Source organism: Pipistrellus hanaki (assembly GCF_964339955.1).
Source record: "Pipistrellus hanaki genome assembly, chromosome: 3".
NCBI classification, from domain to species: Eukaryota; Metazoa; Chordata; class Mammalia; order Chiroptera; family Vespertilionidae; genus Pipistrellus; species Pipistrellus hanaki.
This window is the reverse complement of record NC_140505.1, coordinates 151,137,737-151,156,548: the sequence shown is the minus strand read 5'-3', so window position 1 is coordinate 151,156,548 and position 18,812 is coordinate 151,137,737. Positions and strand designations below refer to the sequence as shown.

The 18,812-nt window shown below is 37.3% G+C and overlaps 1 protein-coding gene across 4 annotated transcripts in view; it reads left to right on the top strand.

Moving 5' to 3' along the window:
* Window positions 1-18,812, top strand: part of LRRK2 (leucine rich repeat kinase 2) — a 120,784-nt gene that overhangs the window by 41,858 nt on the left and 60,114 nt on the right. For all 4 annotated transcript variants that reach the window (XM_084877800.1, XM_084877799.1, XM_084877798.1 and 1 more), the window contains exons 15-21: window positions 3,962-4,106; window positions 4,280-4,419; window positions 6,962-7,090; window positions 7,165-7,335; window positions 14,046-14,304; window positions 17,490-17,678; window positions 18,603-18,724. In XM_084877800.1, the coding sequence (XP_084733926.1) occupies window positions 3,962-4,106; window positions 4,280-4,419; window positions 6,962-7,090; window positions 7,165-7,335; window positions 14,046-14,304; window positions 17,490-17,678; window positions 18,603-18,724 (1,155 nt within the window). The remainder of the gene's footprint in view (window positions 1-3,961; window positions 4,107-4,279; window positions 4,420-6,961; window positions 7,091-7,164; window positions 7,336-14,045; window positions 14,305-17,489; window positions 17,679-18,602; window positions 18,725-18,812) is intronic.

Below are 18,812 nucleotides of genomic sequence, written 5' to 3'. Positions count from 1 at the left end.
GCAAAATGAAAACACAGGACTCTTGTTTAAAAGTTATTAAAAATTTCAGGACGGTGGCAGCAGAGTATTGGACAGAGAGAGTGGGCGCTCCTAAGCACAGAGCCCGGGGTGCCTGCACAGGTGCACACTGTGACGCTGGCCCTGAGAGGAAGCAGGAGAGACGGTACCACTAATCAAACAAAGCTCATACTAGCAAGCTGACTGCTGTGTTTTGTTTTTTTTTAAAGATAATAAATTTTTGGCTTTGTACATCTGAGTTTAAGCTTCTGATGTCAAGCAAAGAGAAATGTGGGCTGAGAGCTTAAAACAGTTTACACTTGTACCTTGAGTTACCTGCTCAAAAGTTTCAATCTCAAATTTTTCCCCCCATTTATAGACGAGGGCTACTAATAGTCTGTCTATCTTATAGGGTTGTTGTGAAGATCAAATGAGTTAATGTATGTGAATGTCTGGCACATAGCACGTGTTCCATGGTCTTTGGCATTATCCTTGTGGTTGCTGCTATTGTTGTTATGGTGACTTGAGGTTGTGTCACGGTGGAATCCCCTCCATGAATAGAAGAGTTATAAGAAAAGAACTTTGGACAAAGTTTGATGTTGAAGGAAGAGATTGTAAAGGAGATGGGCGAAAGAATGGCTTCAGGGGCATATTGTGTCATGGAATAATTAGGGGCATGATGTGTCATGGACACCAAGGGAGGGAAAAGCAGCAATTCAGTTATTAAAGGACTTTTTTTTATTTTATTTGAATGGTTTGAATTCAGAGTAGTCAGGACAGAAGTCTGATTATAGGAAACTGAGGAGTGGGGAGAATGTGGAGTTAGTAGGTGTAGACTTTTATCTTAAGTTTAGAACTGAAGGGAAGTGGTAGTTTCATGGAATGGATTTAAGTGTAGTCTGTTTCCCATGTAGAAGTACTTTCTATCCGAGGAGAATGTCAGCCCCAGGCCTGAACTGTGGACATCACTCAATGTTAATTACACGACGAGTGATTTCATTTCATCCTCAGAAGAACCCAGCAATATTAGGATCATTCAATTGTTTTATTTTATTTTTCAATGACAGTTGACATTTTCTATTATTTTATATTAGTTTAAGGTATACAGGATAGTGCTTAGACAATCATAATGTACAAAGTGATTCTCCGGATACTTCAAGTTCCGCCTGGCATTAGGATCATTTTAGAGGCGAGGAAGCCAAGACAGATACTGGGCCATCCCTCTAGCTTCAACGTGCACCACTTTAAAAATTTTAAATATTTTTTTGAATAACACTTTCTGAATAAAGACCACTTGTGAGAAAAATATTATTTAATTCATTTTAATGGTCCTCAAATTCATGGGACTGTTAAGTGATGAGACAGGATTTAAACTCAAACTTAATTGGCTCTAAAACTGGCTTACTACCTAGAGATTTGTTAAGATGGAAACAATGGCAGGGAAAGGAGAGGCAAGGCTAGAAGTGTCTTGTTAAATGCTAGATGAAATGATGTCCCACTGAGCAGTGAGTGAGGCGAAGGAGGAGAGATTCTAAAAATTTTAATCACAAGCATGTTTTTTGACACAAACATCTTGGCTGCAAGCATTTTTGCTGAGTGACAAATTGGCTGGAAGGCAATTTCTCAAAGATAAATAACCAGTTGATGGTTTGGTTTACATTTGTCAGACTTAATGTATTTTAGCTAGTTGGTGCACCGGTTTGGTTTCAGTTCTCCATTGACTAAATTCTTGCAGTATCCCCATTGTTATCCTATATAATAAAAAGCTAATATGCTAAGTGTCCAATCGTCCAGTCATCCGCTCAACCAATCAAAGTGTAATATGCTAATGGATGCTAAGGCTGCTCAACCACTCACTATGATGTGCATGAACACCAGGGAGAAGACAGTGGACCAATTGACCAGTCGATATGATGTACATGGAGCACTTTGGGGCAGGTGCTCTGACCAGTAGGTTAGTTTGCTGGTGGGGTCCAGCCGAGTGAGATGGGCTGGACATGCCCTGGAGGCCTCCCACAGTCCCTCCCTAGCTGGCCAACCTACCATGTCCCTCAGGCCCCAGTCATGCACTGGTGGGGTCCCTCAGCCTGGCCTGCATCCTCTTGCAATCTGGGACCCTTCAGGGAATATCAGAGAGCCAATTTTGGCCCGATCTCGCAGGCCAGACCGAGGGGCCCAATTGGTGCCCGAATTTGTGCACTGGGCCTAGTATTATATTAAGCTTAGCCCTCTTAATGGTATCTACAGTAAGGAGTAGACATGGTGAACCTAAAGTAGTGGAGGACAAGTATTATATATGAGGCCAGATTGCAAAACCACGTGTAAAACCCGATTTTATACTATGTTGGAGAATGGTAATGTAGTTTGCAAATTCTTCAGTGTGCACAGTCATCCCTTCCACCATCAGCACCAAAAGTTTACCAAGCTATGGCAAATAGGAAAGATGTGGCCACCAAAAGTGAAAAAGTGTAAAGCTAAACAAAGAGACGAATCCACACCCTAAAAAGAAAAAGTATAGTATAATACTGTGAATGAAAGACTTCCAAAACAATGTATGTTCATTTTTCGCAATTAAGATTTAAAAAATTTGTTATTTATTTTTCATGTTTTATTTTGTCCTTTTTAGCGACTCTTATTTTTTGTTATTTTATTTTTTATGGAGAAATTGCCTTGCAGCCAGTTAGTTGTGCCTTGAAAATGTTTGCAGAGTTTATAGCAAACACACTTAGGTGGGGAGATACCAGACATGTCGAGAAGGGCACAGGGTGATAAAATGATGCATAGCCACACCCTGTTCACAAAAAGATGCTCAATGAGGACAGTTGCTAGGCACTGAGGGACTAGATTGTTAAAGGAATGAATGTCTGCTCTTTGACAGGGTGGGCGGGAGAAAAGTGACAGGGTAGAAGGTGTTGGTTGAGAGGCTACATCAGAGCATAACTTCTGGCTTGAAGCCACTTCTGCTCTAAGGTGATCTGTGGTGACATCAACCAGAGATTTGGAGTGGAGATACCATGAAACCAGTGTCCATAAAAGAAAATGTTCTGAGAAGGATAACATCATTTTTTTTTTTTTTAAAGGAAAGCTATTTATTTGGTGGACATGTGCATCAAAGTAGAAGTTAGGAGAGCATCATGGGAAAGCAGGGAGGATCAGTCTAAGAGTTAGCTATATGTAACCGATGTCAAAGGAGGAGAGGTGTGGCTGTGATTGTCGTGTGGTTGGAAAGTGTGTGGACTGTGTTCTTCTCAGTTAGTATGATGGCCTGGAAAAAGGAGTGGCCTCTGTTAAAGAATATCAGTAAATAATGACAAATCACCTGGAAGAATTGAGATGAAAGGTTGGAAGTGGATTAAGATCCTGGGCTTTTAAGGCAGACACGTTTATATTCAAGTCTCAGGCGTGACATTTATTAGCTGTGTGACTTCAGCTCTTGTTCCTATGTCTTTAAAGTTTGGTGAACCTATTCCATGAGGTGGTAGAGGGAAAATGAACAGATTCGGTATGTAAAGCACTTAGAGTAAAGAGTATATTCTCAATTAGTATTTCCTATAGTGACAAGCAGTGTTGCATTTTCTTGGTTAAGCATGGCAGGCTGTGGGATCAAACATCCCCAATATGGTCTTAACTTAGCAATTTACAATCTGTGAGACTGTAGGAATAGTTATTCAAGCCCTTTAATGAAATCAGTAGAGTATGATATTTACTAAGATTATGAAAATGCATGTAAAGTATTTAGCACAGTGCCTGACACGGAGCAGGTACTCAATGTGTATTGAAGTATTAGCTTTTTAACCTTAATAATGAGTAATAGTAATTACTAGTATGAGGCAGAATCAAGGATATTAATCTTTATTTAAATACTTATTTTATGTTTGATCAGTCTATAACTGGCATTAAGTAAACTAAGTACTAAGAACTCATTTTTAAAAGCAAGTATTTTGAATTGTCTTTTTGATTTTAGTTCATTGGAAATCCTGGGATTCAGAAGTGTGGATTAAAAGTAATTACTTCAATAGCACATTTTCCTGATGCCGTAGAGGTCTTATCTCTGGAAGGTGCTATGGAATCAGTGCTTCAAACACTAAAGATGTATCCGGACGACCAAGGTTGGTACAATTGGAATGCAGGGTTTAGAGTAGATTTTTATAGGCCTTTAGCTGCTGGTGGGATGTCTTTAAAGTTTTTTGTTTGTTTGTTTGTTTGTTTTTGTTTTGTTTGTTTTTTTAGTTTTGAGATTTAAAACAATTAATATTGTTTATTTTCCCCCTTATTCTTCTAGAAATTCAGCATCTGGGTTTAAGTCTTATAGGATGCTTGATTACCAAGAAGAATTTATTCCTAGGAAATGGGCATCTGCTGGCAAAAATCCTGGTTTCCAGTTTACAACGATTTAAGGATATTACTGAATTACAGACTAAAGTATGTGCGTTGTCTTGAAGGGAATTTGATCTTGTGCAGATTTCTCTTTCAGAGCAGTTGGTACAATTCCCACTTTACATTAATGGAGATATTCTAGTTAATTGAAAACCATCTATCATTTTGTAATATTTTAATTACAGAAGGGGAAGAGAATTGGATTAAATCTCTAAAGATCCTATGTTTCTTCATTAAATCTCCAAGATCAGCTTGTTTATTTGCCATTTGTCTTTTCCACGAAAGAGCAGAGAGTGTGCTGAAGAGAGTCCAGGCATCTGAGCTTCATTTACTTAGAGTTTATATAAATAGAAGTTATAATTATTTTGAAGTTTGTCATTCTCTGTGTTTGTTGTGGGCTGCTTACCTGTAGTATTTTTGCTCCTTGAATTTTTTTTTTCTTGCAGTGAAATAATATTTAAAATTTTTTTCATCAAGCAACATTTAAAATGTGACATATAATCAACCACTGTTTTTATGAGGAACCCAAGATACTGCTTTAGGGTTAATTAAGGCAAGATTTAAGAAATACATGGTTTCAAGTTTATTTCCCTCCCCCCTTAGAATGTTGGGAAAACAATAGTTTCTTTAAGATTTCTGCCTTGGTTGTCGTTTTCAGTAATGGAGTTTGCAACTTTCCTAAACCATGCTCAGCAAATTGATTCACAAATGGAAGCATTCACAAAGGATTAAACATGTCTCAGCTCTAACCTTTGCAGATTCATTATTAATAAGTGAGATAATGGATATAAAGTTTTTAATTATAAAGTACTGCTGAACACACAATATTCTTAGATGAAAAACAACAGTGTGCTTTATAAATCTGCTCTTTATAATATGCCTCTACCGAGACTGCTTAAAGCCAAGGCAGAACTGGTTAAAAGGAATCCCAGGGGAAGTACATGATTTTGTGCAGGTATGGAACTCTCAGTTACTCAGTGTTAATTCATTGGGGCATAAAGTCTAGGATCTCTATAGAAGAAGTTGCAAACTATTGACTTAGTACTTTTGACATGCCAACATATTTTATTTGGCCAGTTCTGTGTTTATACATTTTTAATTTGAATTAGGTGCCTTCTACACATTCACATTACCTGCTTTGCTGCTGCATTTGAGTTTGCAGGGACCTCTTTTGTAGAGGTGGGTGGACCACATGTCCCTTAGACCTGCATAAAGTAAGATTACATCTCTTATCAAATATTAGGGATTATTTATAGGAACTCAGCATTTTAAGTGCTCAAGATAATTATTTTAATATTTTGATGATCTCATTAATATATGAAATGGAAAGATATGATACATCTAGAAAGTAAAGCTGATCTTTGGTGAGTTTACTCACACTAAGTAATAAATAGTAAAGCCCAAAAAGTTCATTCTTCCCTTCATATTTCCAAGAGTTCTGGGTGGAGAGCCCAGAACTCTTGGAAATATGCTGAGGTGGTTCTAAAAAGTAATGGCATGACTGATCAGTTCTTTAGAAATAACTAGAAGCCCAATGTATGAAATTTATGCAAGGGCCTTGGCCCCGTCCGTCCCTCCCCACTGCTGCCTCGTCCACCTCTGCCTTGGCCACCACCCTCCAGCCCCCATGGCTTTGTCTAATTAGCATATTACGCTTTTATCATTATAGACTAGAGCCCCAATGCAAGAAGATTCATCCAAGAATGTGCCTTCCTTACCCTGGCTGCCGGCATTGCCTTTGCTCCTGCCCGGAGCTACCTTTCTGCCTTAGCTCAGGCCCAGAGCCGCCTTTCTGCCTTCCCATGCTGCCCACAGGCCCAGAGCAGCTGGGGCGGTGCAGAATGCCTGCATCGTCACCATGGTGATGACAGAAGCATCCCACCCCAGCTGCTCAGTGCCTGGGTATGCAAATTAACCACCATCTTTGTTGGGTTAATTTGCGTACTCACTCCTGATTGGCTGGTGGGTGTTTGTGAAGGTACAGTCAATTTGCATCTTTCTCTTTTATTAGTGTATGTTTGCTTTAAGGATATAAACCTCAGATTGCCTTGAGCACTTCTCTCAAATACATTGAACATAAATGAAATCCAAGTGCTTACTTTTGTCTCTGAGGTTAAAATTTCAGAAGAAATCACAAAATGTTAGGGGAAACGCTTGGTTATCTATAAAACCTAATTGCAACCTCATAATTAAAACAATTTTACTGGCCTATTTGGGTCTGCAACTCTGCAGCCTGTGATGTTTCCATCCTGATTAATACCTGACTTGCATCTTGTAGGAATAGCCTCAGTCAGGGATCTTTCAAAGCTAAATATCAGTGAATTAGGAGTTTTTCCTGCTCTGCTAGACAACTATTTGTTAGCATTTTATTTTTTTGTGTGCCTGCTATGTTTCTTAGTAATGAGAGAGCAAGGTGTATTTATAGGATTGTTTCAAGGTTTATAGCTTTCAAGTACAAACCCAAAAAATATAGTTAAGCAAACAGCTCAGGTTTTTAGTATCTGATACACACTTTTTAATATTATTTATTCTTTTCTTGCTCATAATTGCTTATGTTTCTATTATTATTTTTTTATCACTCTTTCAGGGATTTCAGACAGTCCTGACCGTGCTGGAACTGTCAGTGTCTTTTTCCAGGCTGTTGGTACATTATTCCTTGGACTCAGTAATATTCCATCAGATGTCCTCCAGTCTCATGGAACAGAAGGATCAACAGGTACCATGTTTCTCACCTGTGAGCTAACTGTTATGTATTTGGACAACTCTAATCCTTATTTCCATTCTTTTTAGTTTCTAAACCTTTGTTGCAAGTGCTTTGCAAAATTAGCCATGGACGATGAGTTAAAAGGTGTGATGCTCGAGAGAGCATGCGATCAGAATAACAGCGTCATGGTTGAGTGCTTGCTTCTGTTGGGAGCGGATGCCAATCGAGCAAAGGAGGAAACTTCTTTAATCTGTCAGGTAAACTTTCAGGACTACACTTGTTTTATTCCGTTGACTCTGCCCTTGTATAGCTTTTACCTACATCCCATTATTCCTTGCTACAGGACTTGCAGGTTTATCGCACAACCCCTTGTGATTTATAGTAGGAGATTAGTTCATGGAATTTCAGAGGTAATAGGGTTCTCAGGCATTCTTGTCTAATCCTTCATTTTACTTGTCTAGCTACTCTGTTAGGTTGATATGTAAGTTTTCAGATGTGTCTCCTGTGTATCTCTGTGCACAGCAGCCACACTCCCTCGACCCATGGCTTTATTTGGTATTGATCATTTTTCAACCATTTTGTCTTCATTTTGTATTTCTTTGCCTAGAAAGTTCTCTCTCAAGGTTATTGCATGTGGCCATGTAGGCTGGTACCGAACACCTCAGGGGCCCTCGTTCACATCCCCTGCAATGGCACCCCCACAGTTGTGTAGCACTGGTCCTGCCTGCCTTCTCTGCCTTCACTCCTGCACTGAGCAAACATGTCTAATTGTTCTACTTTCCTTCCATTTCTAACCCAAATTCCTTTTCCTGGACAAAGCCCTCCTCACACTCTCCGGACTTCCGTACAAAATAAAGGTTTACTTCTTCTGGAAGTCCATGACAATTTATGTTCACCTCTCATATCTCTTGTGAGTTAGTTGCCTGAAAGTAGAAATGTACAATGTCCAGTTCTCAGTACGATTCAATAAGTATTTAGTAAAGTGCATTGCATGTTTGTTAAAGTCTGTGTGTGTTGTATAAAATTTGGAGTCTCTGATAGCATTCAAGTCACATCATGTATATATTTCTAGAAATTTAATAAACAATTCTACCAAAGCAATTATGTAATGACTTAATATATATTATTAGATAACCAACAGAGTACTGTTTTCTAATAATTTATTTTTATTTTTATTTTTTAAATATATATTTTATTGATTTTTTTTACAGAGAGGAAGGGAGAGAGATAGAGAGCTAGAAACGTAGATGAGAGAGAAACATCGACCAGCTGCCTCCTGCACACCCCCAACCGGGGATGTGCCCGCAACCAATGTACATGCCCTTGACCGGAATCGAACCTGGGACCTTTCAGTCCACAGACCGACGCTCTACCACTGAGCCAAACCGGTTTTGGCTCTAATAATTTATTTTTAAAGTCTTTATTTAATTTCTCACTTGCCTATGGATTCAAATCAGTTTTTTCAACTGTGAGATTAAGTTAGTGCTAATTAGCAATATGCATAAAAGAAAACTAAACCTGTTACTCACTTTCATGCATAATTAATTTAGCATTAAAACAAAATAATCAAATTTAGTAAAAAATTTTAAAGCTAGCAATATTAAAAAGAGTTGCTTCTCCATTTAAAGGTAATTAAATCACTCCCCTCAATAACTTAATGTTTTGTATATCTTTTCTGATATGTGAAGATCATTGCATTAATGTTTTTGGGTATTCCAAAAACTTAGAAGAATATTTCCCTTCAATTTTTTTTCATTAGGAAACAACATACACAAAAGCACCTGGGTGCAGGTACTCTACATTTTCCATCAGAAGTGCATTGTATCTGTCTCTGAATTTATCCAACTCTTTTCTGTACAAAAAAGCTTTTATTTTTCTTCACATGTTCTTTTAAATTTAATCACATATATGTATATATTATACATTTTTTATTTTTTAAAAAAAATCAGATCTTTAAGTGGATGAGTGTATTAACTTTAAAGAATTTATCCTAGTTGTCAAATTGTTTAGCCTATCAAATAATAAATGTGATTAAAAATGTGGCTAGATTGATTGAGCATACCTTATTGTGTACTAGTGCAAAATCAGATGATCAGGGGTATTTATGTGACAATGCTGCATATTTAAAGACTAGTCAGAGCAGGGTGAGTGATTCTTGTTAGGCTTTCTGAGGAGATTTTATGTTGTAACTAGAGGCCAAGAACACAACAATGGTGCAGTGGGGGCGAGGGGGTTTCCTTAGTTCAGCCTGTGCCCTCTTGCAGTCTGGGCCCCTGAGGGGTCCTTAGTGCTGCTATGGAGGCTGGAGAGGCTCCTGCCATCGCCACTGCACTAGTTAGCCTTGAGCCCAGCTTGTGGCTGAGTGGTGCTCTCCTTATGGAAGCACACTGATCACCAGGGGGCAGTTTCTGCATTGAGCATCTGCTCTCTGGTAGTCAGGGGACATCATAGTGACCTGTCAGTCTGCTGTTTGGTTGATTTGCATATTAGCCTTTTATTATATAGGATGGGCATGATTGATAGAAAAGAACATGGAAAATTAATTCTGAATAGAGACCAGAAGCTAAAACTCTTCAAATCATGGTGGGAAGAACACGTATAATGCAGTCTGAATAAAAGTATACACACCTTTGTGTATTCATGACCACCTGGGCACTGCTCTGCATTCTTTACACAATTTAACTCGCATCACATCTTTAGGAGTGGGTCCCCGGTTTTATTTCTTTTATATAGGTCAGGATTTGAGGCACAGAGAGGTTAGGTGAATTGCCTGAGAACACTTCTCCTGGTAAGTAGTGCCTCCTGAGTGTCTGGTTTAATTAAATTTTTTTTTTTTTTAGAGTTTGACAGAAAAATTCTTTAATCAAAACAAGTTTATATGTTGACACTTATGGCTTAACTAGAATAATCTGTACAAATTTTGATTGTACTGAAGCCCCAAAAAATATAATAGCCAAGAGTTCCTTCAAAACAGTGAAACTCCAATTACTGAAATAAGTTAGTAATTGATGATAAAAAAAAAAGTATCTATAGATGAAAACAATTATCAGAGAAGTCAAAACATACAATGCACGGAACATGCAAACACTGAAGTACTGAAAGCTCCTTTCCCATATTGATAGTTTCAAAGAACTACCAACTGACCTATCAAATTATCTTAGAAATGCCATCTGTTAAGTGACCCTTCAGTTCTGTGTGTAAACTTGGTTCATTCTGATTTAGTCCACATATGTGAATAAGCAGACTATCAGAAACCACTCCTTCGTCTTCATGCCTCAGAGCAACTAACGTTCCCACTCTTTGCAATCCTGTCACATGAACCACACAAAAATAAAAATCCTCCCTGATATAGCCACGTTTTCACATAGGTTAGCTTTGTTATATGGTATTTACTTTTATTCATTGCATAAGTATCATGGATTGTTTTCCAATTAAAAGGATACTACTTAGTGAATTTGTTAATGAGGGAGGTGGGTGTAGGTGGGTGGAAAGAGATCAACCAAAGAACTTGTATGCATATATGCATAACCCACGGACACAGACAATAGGGAGGTGGAGGCCTGGGGTGGGGGATGGGACTGGCTATAAGGAGCTCAATGGAAGAAAAAGGGGGACATATACAATAGTATTTCCAACAATATATCTGTTAAAAATTCAGAAATATCTCAAAGACTTAACTTTCACCCTGGCAGGTGTGGCTTAGTTGGTGGAGGGTTGTTCCATGCACCACAAATGAAATTTTGTCATTTAGTTTTCAGTTTCAGCTACTACTGCCTGTAAAGGATCTTAGGTGGCTGAACCCTAGAGCCAGGTTCATTCCTATATGTACCCACTCTGCTCTCTGCAGGAAAGTCATGCAGCTTCACTGAATTCCTGGCCACAAAATTAAATTACCCTCTAAAGTTAACACAGGTCTTGTGCTTTGTAGGACAGTTTGGATATCATACAGAAAGGCATAGAGACCATATATTGTTACAAAGCAGCAGGATGATGTAGCACAAAGTAGATCATGGTGAGATTAACTTTAGGGGGAAGAAGGGAGGAATTATATTGAAGTAACATTTATCTATCATAAAAATGCATAACTTCTATTGATATAAAACCCACCAACAGTGGAAGGACAGTTGGATAAATTCAAGATTTGTAAGAACTATGCACAAAACTCATGATAGTTGGGAAAAGAGAAAAGGTTTATATAAGTAGTCATTTTAAAAATGTAACATTTTTCCTATTAACAATTACACATGAGCATACACACACTAATTGAGATTATTCTACAACCAATGTCTCAGACGCAGCTCAGCATTTCCTAATTGGGTTGTCCCTCATATTTACTGTGTAATGTAGCTGTTACTACTGCACAGGTGCAAGTAAGCAGTGTTTCCTTTGAAACAAAGACCAAGGGATTTTATCCCTCAAGTTTTAACCATCAAAACCGATGCTTATAAAAATTTTCAACAGTCTGAATATTTCAAAAATGAAAACTATTACATGCTTCTCAAATATTCTTTATGTTCCAGGAATGTCAACCTCGTTATCTATCGTAGAGTCCTGTGAGATATTTCAGTCTCTCTGCACTGGATAGCTTTTTCTTACTGCGGCCTCGGCTTTGCCTTCTTCATTGCTGTCTCCATTATGTTGTGGTTGATTTCTGTCTTAAGCATCAGATCCTCCAGGCCTTTGTTTGGCCCCTTTCCCCCCTTGATCTTTGGTTTAATTTCCTTCCTCGTACTGTCTCTGTTGCGCAAGAGATTTATTCAGCACTCGTGTGATTGCAGAATGTTCTTCACCAGCCAAAAACGGGTTCTTAAACATGCTGTACAACACTGTAGACTTTTCCGTGATAATCCGACTCACTTTGAAGCGCCATCTTTTTGTTTGTTTGTTCCCCGTGTTGTGATCACCTCTGTGTTTCTGAGCTGGTTGCATTGTGAGCTGGTGACACAACTGCATCCAGCGCCTCAATACATCTGTCTACTGCTTTAATCTCTTGTCTACGCAGCAGATTCATGGTAGTCGTGTTGCTGGGTTGTTCATTCATGTTCAAATGCTTATTTAAAATATTTGGTTTGGATTGCTGTCTGTCTTAATTATAAATTAGAAGATGAGACAATATTCCCACAACAATGTATTGAGCACCTTGTATGTAGAAAGCACAGTGCTAGATAATTAGTAAAAAAATATAAAAGGGGTTACCTGTTTCAAAATGTTTATTTTTTTCTAAGTGGATATTGTGAGAGGAGAGAGGACAAAACATAAATCATCTTAATACAAAGTGAGCAGTGAGTGCCATAATGTAGAGATAAAAGTTGCCTGCGCTGTGAGAGAAGGCATTGTAATTGAGTTTTTTGACTCTTCTCTCTCTCTCACTCCCTTTTACCCAAATTCCCTATGGGCCCTTAAAGAGGATTTTACTAATTTTTCTAGTTAAATTAAATATATTCTTAGGCATTCACTAGGCTACAGAGGTACAAATTGAATTACAATAGCATTCATGCCTTTCATTCTAGTTATAAAACAGATGGACATGTCTTGTTTAGTGTGCTGGGTACTTTGTGAAACAAAGTGAGATGTGGCCTGGGAGGTTGACAGCAAGGACTCACTGAGCAAGAGACTTTGAAGCTGTTCCTTGAAGAATGAACCTCTTTTTATTCATTTTGTTGGTGAAGAGCTTAGTTGAGACACTTAGGGCAGTAGAAATAGCATAAATGGAGGTAATGAGATGTGCAAAATTGCAAGTGGTGTTTGGGGGAATATCCTGGAGCAGAGGGGTTTTAGAAGATTTTTAAATTGGACCGTACTTGGTTGTATCTACTGTAGAAAGGTACTTTAGTAGCCTTAGGGAGAATATGTTGAAGGTAGGTAATGCTGGAGACTGCTGACCTGGTACCTTGAATCTTCTCTTCTCTTCTCTTCTCTTCTCTTCTCTTCTCTTCTCTTCTCTTCTCTTCTCTTCTCTTCTCTTCTCTTCTCTCTTTCTCTTCTCTTTTTTCCCATCCTTAATTTTGAGTAGTAAAAGGAGCACAGGCTTTGGAGCCAGTAGATTTGACTTTAACTTCCAGTCTCTAATCAACTATCTTAGAGATAGTTTGGACAAATAATACACATTTTCTAAATATTAATCTATAAAATGGTAATCATTATTTCTGTGGCATAGTTTTATTTTATTTTTATTTTTTTCTTTATTGATTAAGGTATTACATATGTGTTATTATAAGCATTATAGATCCTATCTGGACAGGATTCAGCACAGTATCTGACATGTAATATTTCCACTATCTGTGACTTTGAACTTCTTTTTGTAAAACACTCTATTTATGAGTAGGGCCAGTATGCTGTGCTTCAGGCAGTGCAGGCTTCTCTCTGCTTACAGTGGACACTAGTTTTTGGAGCACTAGTAAGCTAACCCACCTGAACACAGCTCTGAAGATACTACATTCAAAGGAAGGTAGAAAGCTGAGAGACCAGGCATATCCTTGTGTGATAATTCAGATTCTTGTCCATAGGAGTCAGGAAAACCAGAAATGAGTGATGTCTGTCTTTGCACACGGCATTAACGAACATTGTAATATTTATATTCTTTTGCAAACGAAGATGGGGCAGAGAGCATTTACTGTGATAAGGCACTAGTTTGCCAGATGCCTCCCAATGAAGAAACAGATGCCCCAAAAGTGTAAGCCTCACTTACATTTGTGTGACTTCAAGTTTGTGAGCTTCCGTATCCTATTGCCTCTCTCATGATAACTGACTGTGGTAGATTATTCGATTTATGCTACTCTGATATGGGTGGTGCTAATCTTATTTATTTTCCTAGTCTATTCCAAAAAATGAGTTTTGCTTTATTTTATTTAGTTTCTATCTATATTTAAGTACCTAGGAAAAAATTTACAACAGCTTCAATGTAGCAGAGGCCCAAAGGGAAGAGATACAGGCTTTTAGTAAGCTTATATATTTTTTTCCTTAATAGGTGTGTGAAAAAGCAAGCAGTCCTAAACTGGTGGAGCTGTTACTGAATAGTGGGTCGCGTGAACAAGACGTACGGAAAGCGCTGGCAATCAGCATCGGGAAAGGTGACAGCCAGATCATCAGTTTGCTCTTAAAGAGACTGGGCCTGGATCTGGCCAATAACAGCATATGCCTCGGCGGATTCGGTATCGGGAAAATCGAACCTTCTTGGCTTGGTCCTTTATTTCCAGATAAGACATGCAATTCAAGAAAAGAAAAAAGTAGGTATTAAAAGGAATACTTGGTATGTCTTATTTTTAGTTGTGTTTTTTTTGTTTTGTTTTGTTTTTTGGTCACTAATCTTTTAGTTTTTCTTCTAGACTAGTGCAACTTAAGCCAAAAATATTGTAAGGGTTTGGGTATCTTTTTCTTGCCATGAAATGCTTGAAAGTGATGTTATATTTAGGTTTTTATGACCCAGTAAATGCATATTTTATAAAGATAGTGTAAAACTGTGGGGTCTTTCTGAGGGGTTACTTTTATTTTTAATATATTTTATTTATTTACTTTTATAAAAAATTAATTGATTTCAGAGAGAGAGAGAGAGAGAGAGAGAGAGAGAGAGAGAGAGAGAGAGAGAGAGAAAGAGGCAAAATGTTGATGTGAGAAACATCGATCCATTGCCTCCCATACTCGCCCTGACCAAGGATGTCAGGTGTGTACCCTGACTCGGTGTGTACCCTGATTGGGAATCGAATGTGAGGTCCTTCAATGCACCAGACGACACTTCAACCAACTGAGCCCCACCAGCCAGGACTTTTTTTTTTATATTTAATATATTTAATTTTTATTATAAAAGTAATTCATACTTATTTTTAAAATAGGAAAACAATTATAAGGAAGAAAATAACATCCCTTATAGGTAATAAATGTAGATTTTCCCCCTATACTTTTATTTACATATACATATGCATTTAAATGTATATGGTAACATATATACTTTCTTTTTCAAGTTAATATACTATTGGTTCCAATATTGTGTTCATTATTGGAACTAGGCAAGGCTTCTAACTCTATGTAATGACTGCCAAGAAAATGCATCTCTGTACTTCCCAGTGTTATGATATGGCCTTGGGATGTTCCCAGTTGACATCTGACACTGGCCCCATACATGGAGGGAAAGGAGAAACTGAGGAGAGAGGCAGACCACCAATATGGATCCCTGGCAGGTTTAATAAACAGGCAACATACGAGTCTTGTCTTGGGCAACTGCAAGATGAGTAAATCTCCACACCCACCTGCCAGAATCTTAAAGGTTATGTACAGGTCTGAACTGGTTTCAGTCACATAGGCAGTCCAGGTGATCTCAACAACACCTACTCTCTCAAAGGCTACATCTGCGGGCAGCTCCTACTGTGGGAAGGATGGGCACGATGTGAAATCCAAGGACAGGGAGAGGGGAGGAGCTCCAATTGCCCCGTCCAGCTCATGGATCCACCAGCAGTAATGTCCCTTTGATGATCTCCTCCAACATTTACTTTGTATTTTTAAAAATATATTTTATTGATTTTTAACAGAGAGAAAGGGAGAGAGATAGAGAGCTAGAAACGTCGATGAGAGAGAATCATTGACCAGCTGCCTCTTGCACACCCCCTAGCGGGAATGTGCCCACAACCAAGGTACATGCCCTTGACCGGAATCAAACCTGGGACCTTTCAATCCACAGACAGACGCTCTATCCACTGAGCCAAACCGGCTTTGGCTTACTTTGTATTTTAATTAAGGATATATTCTCTCCATATTTTCAAGTTAATATATATATTAACTTGAAATATATATATTAAGTTAACATATATGTTAATATATATATTAAGTATTATTATACTATATATATATATATAAAGTATAATAATGACAAGTTATCGTGAACCTCTTTAACATTTCTGTCTTTTTAGCTGTCTCTCATTTACTCACACTAAGTCTATTTTTTTCAGTACTTTTTAAAAAATTATCTTTATGTTAAAGTATTAGAGTATTTTAAAGCTTGAACTGCCACCTCTTTTTCTCTGACCTTACCCCTATACCCACTCCCCTCCCCGCAATGGTGGTACTCTCTGACTCTTCACTTTAAGGACTTTATAGTTCATAACATGTTCTCTCTACTGTCATTTTCTGACACACTCAGCAGACAAAACCCTGTTCACCTCATCAGTCCAACAGTCTGTTCCTCTTCTTCCCAGAGAAAGGAAGTATTCTACTGAAGTATCCATCCATGCATGTTGGTGCTTCTGCACAGTCAAGGTCTCCAACTTCCTGGTGGGACCTAGAAGACCCCATCTGGCTGAATTTCTCTCAGCTTCTTAAATGCTTCATATACTCTTCCAGGCTTTTCTCAATGTTACTGTCTCTCCCTATCTCCCTTACCTGCTCTTTCACCTGGCCAACTCTTTATTCTTCCTGCCTCAGCACCATGCCACTTTTTATAAGAAAACATTTCTGCCCCCGTGAAGTCTGGGTGGGATGGTCCTCCTACCTGACCTCCCCTTCCCCTGAACCCTGTTTTGAGGACAATTTGAGGATAATCCTAATATTCATTAGAATTTTTACCCAGCAATGTACTAATAGGAATCTGTGATATAAAAATCCTCATTGTACATAAAAAAAAAATGCATGTATAAGGATGCACATTAAAGTTTTGTTTATAACAGCGAAAATTTAGGGGAGAATTGTATTTCTCAAAAGGAACTATTCAAATGTTACTTGATTGGAGGATAGAGCATGATTTCATTGGCAGCTTGTCTGAGTAAAGAACATTTTGGACTCATAGCTTTAAAACATTTTTTCATGTACTATCAAACTGAGTCACATACATATTGGAAAAAATTTTCCGGGCTTTATGTAGACAATGAGGACCCTGCCAACTAATAAGGTTGTCAACTTTGAAATTCCACATAATTCCCCAATAGAATGAAATACTTAGCAAATAGTTTGTAAAAAATAAGAATATCATTCATTGAGCATATTCTGTAACCTAGGCATTTATGTTAAACATTTTATATGCATCATTTCATCTTTTCGATAACCCTATGTTGTATATATTGTCATCTTCACTTCCGCAGTGAACACACTGACATGTAGGGAGGTCATATAATTCACAGGTGGCCTTACTATGACTTGGACCCAGGCTTGCCTGGCTTCACAGCCCAGGCCCTTTCTAAGGTTAAGTGAGTTTCATACATATTCAGTTCTGTCATCTACACCAAAGCTTTGCATAAATTTCTGTGATTTTTATTTTTTTAAATTAAGATTGACTTCCTGTAATATCACAATTGTAAAGTGCCTCTGGGAGTAGGCATAAACACTTTTCTATAAATATGAGAAAATATAAGGAACTTCGGTATGGTATATGTTTAGGCTTGTTTAATTGTTGATGTCTAAGTTGCTGCCGTATCTTTTTTACTTTTAGATATAGGATCTATCCTAGCAAGAATGGTCCTCAGATACCAGATGAAAAGTGCTGTGGCAGAGGGCACAGCCTCAGGCAGCGATGGGAGTTTTTCTGAGCAAATTCTGGATAAATTTGACCAATGGACCTTCATTCCCGAGTCCTATGTGGACAGTGTGTTTGGCCAAAGTGATGACCTAGATAGCGAAGGTATTTATTATGAAAAATTAATTCCCTGTGTGTGTTAAAACCCTTACACACTGACATTGAAAAATGGGAATTGAGACAAAATCCTTATTAATCAAGTAGGAAGTATTGCATAAGTTTTACAATTTATATAGAATATTATCAAGTTGATTTCTGAATATATAGATTTTATATAATTTTCTGACACTTAAAATTATGCTTCTAAGATAGAGTAGTGTAATTTAATTTCATAATTTTCTATAATGCCTTCAGATTACATATCATTAATAATATGATTTACTTATTGATCTTTATTTTTTAAATTCATAATTTAAAAATAGTTTTCATCTCTTCTCTCTCAAAACAGTATTGCTAACCAAATACAATGTGTTTATTTTATGTTATTTTACATATGAAACCATAAAATATGAAATTTAAAAGGAAATGTATTCAAGATTGCTGAATATTAAATAATTTCAAGTGTGGTTTCAGTATTTAAAACAATATTTGAAAATTTTCTAAGAAAATTTAGAGAAACAAAAAAGAATAATTTTGATCATATTTGTACATAACTTTCTATGCTTGCTGCACATGCACATACTTACTATTGTTGTATGTAACTACTTTTTTTTTTTACTTGGCTCTTTTCTACTGTAAGAGCTCAGGAGGTCTGGATTATTTTTCCAGTTTATCTCTATCCAACACTTACTCAGTGTCTAGTCTATGACAACCATTCAGTAAATATTTATGGATGAAGAAAAGTGTAACTGAATTTTGAAAATGAAAAACCAACATAGTTTATTATTTTTGTTTTAAAGATGTTACAACAAAAATTAGGCAATTTCTATTAATGAAAATATGTTTAATCTCGTATGATCGAATGTGATATTAGTATTTTATGATTGAGTAAACATTTTCTATTTGCCTTTATTTATCATTTAAAAATAGGAAGTGAAGGTTCATTTCTTATGAAAAAGAATTCAAGTTCTATTAGTGTGGGAGAATTTTACCGAGATCCTGCCTTGCAACGTTGTTGCTCACCAAATTTGCAGAAGCATTCCGATTCATTGGTAAGTTAAATTGTGATTATGTTGTGTGTTTTGTTACTGACATTCTCTTGATAATTGAGCTATTGATAAAAAAAAAAAAAAAAAAAAA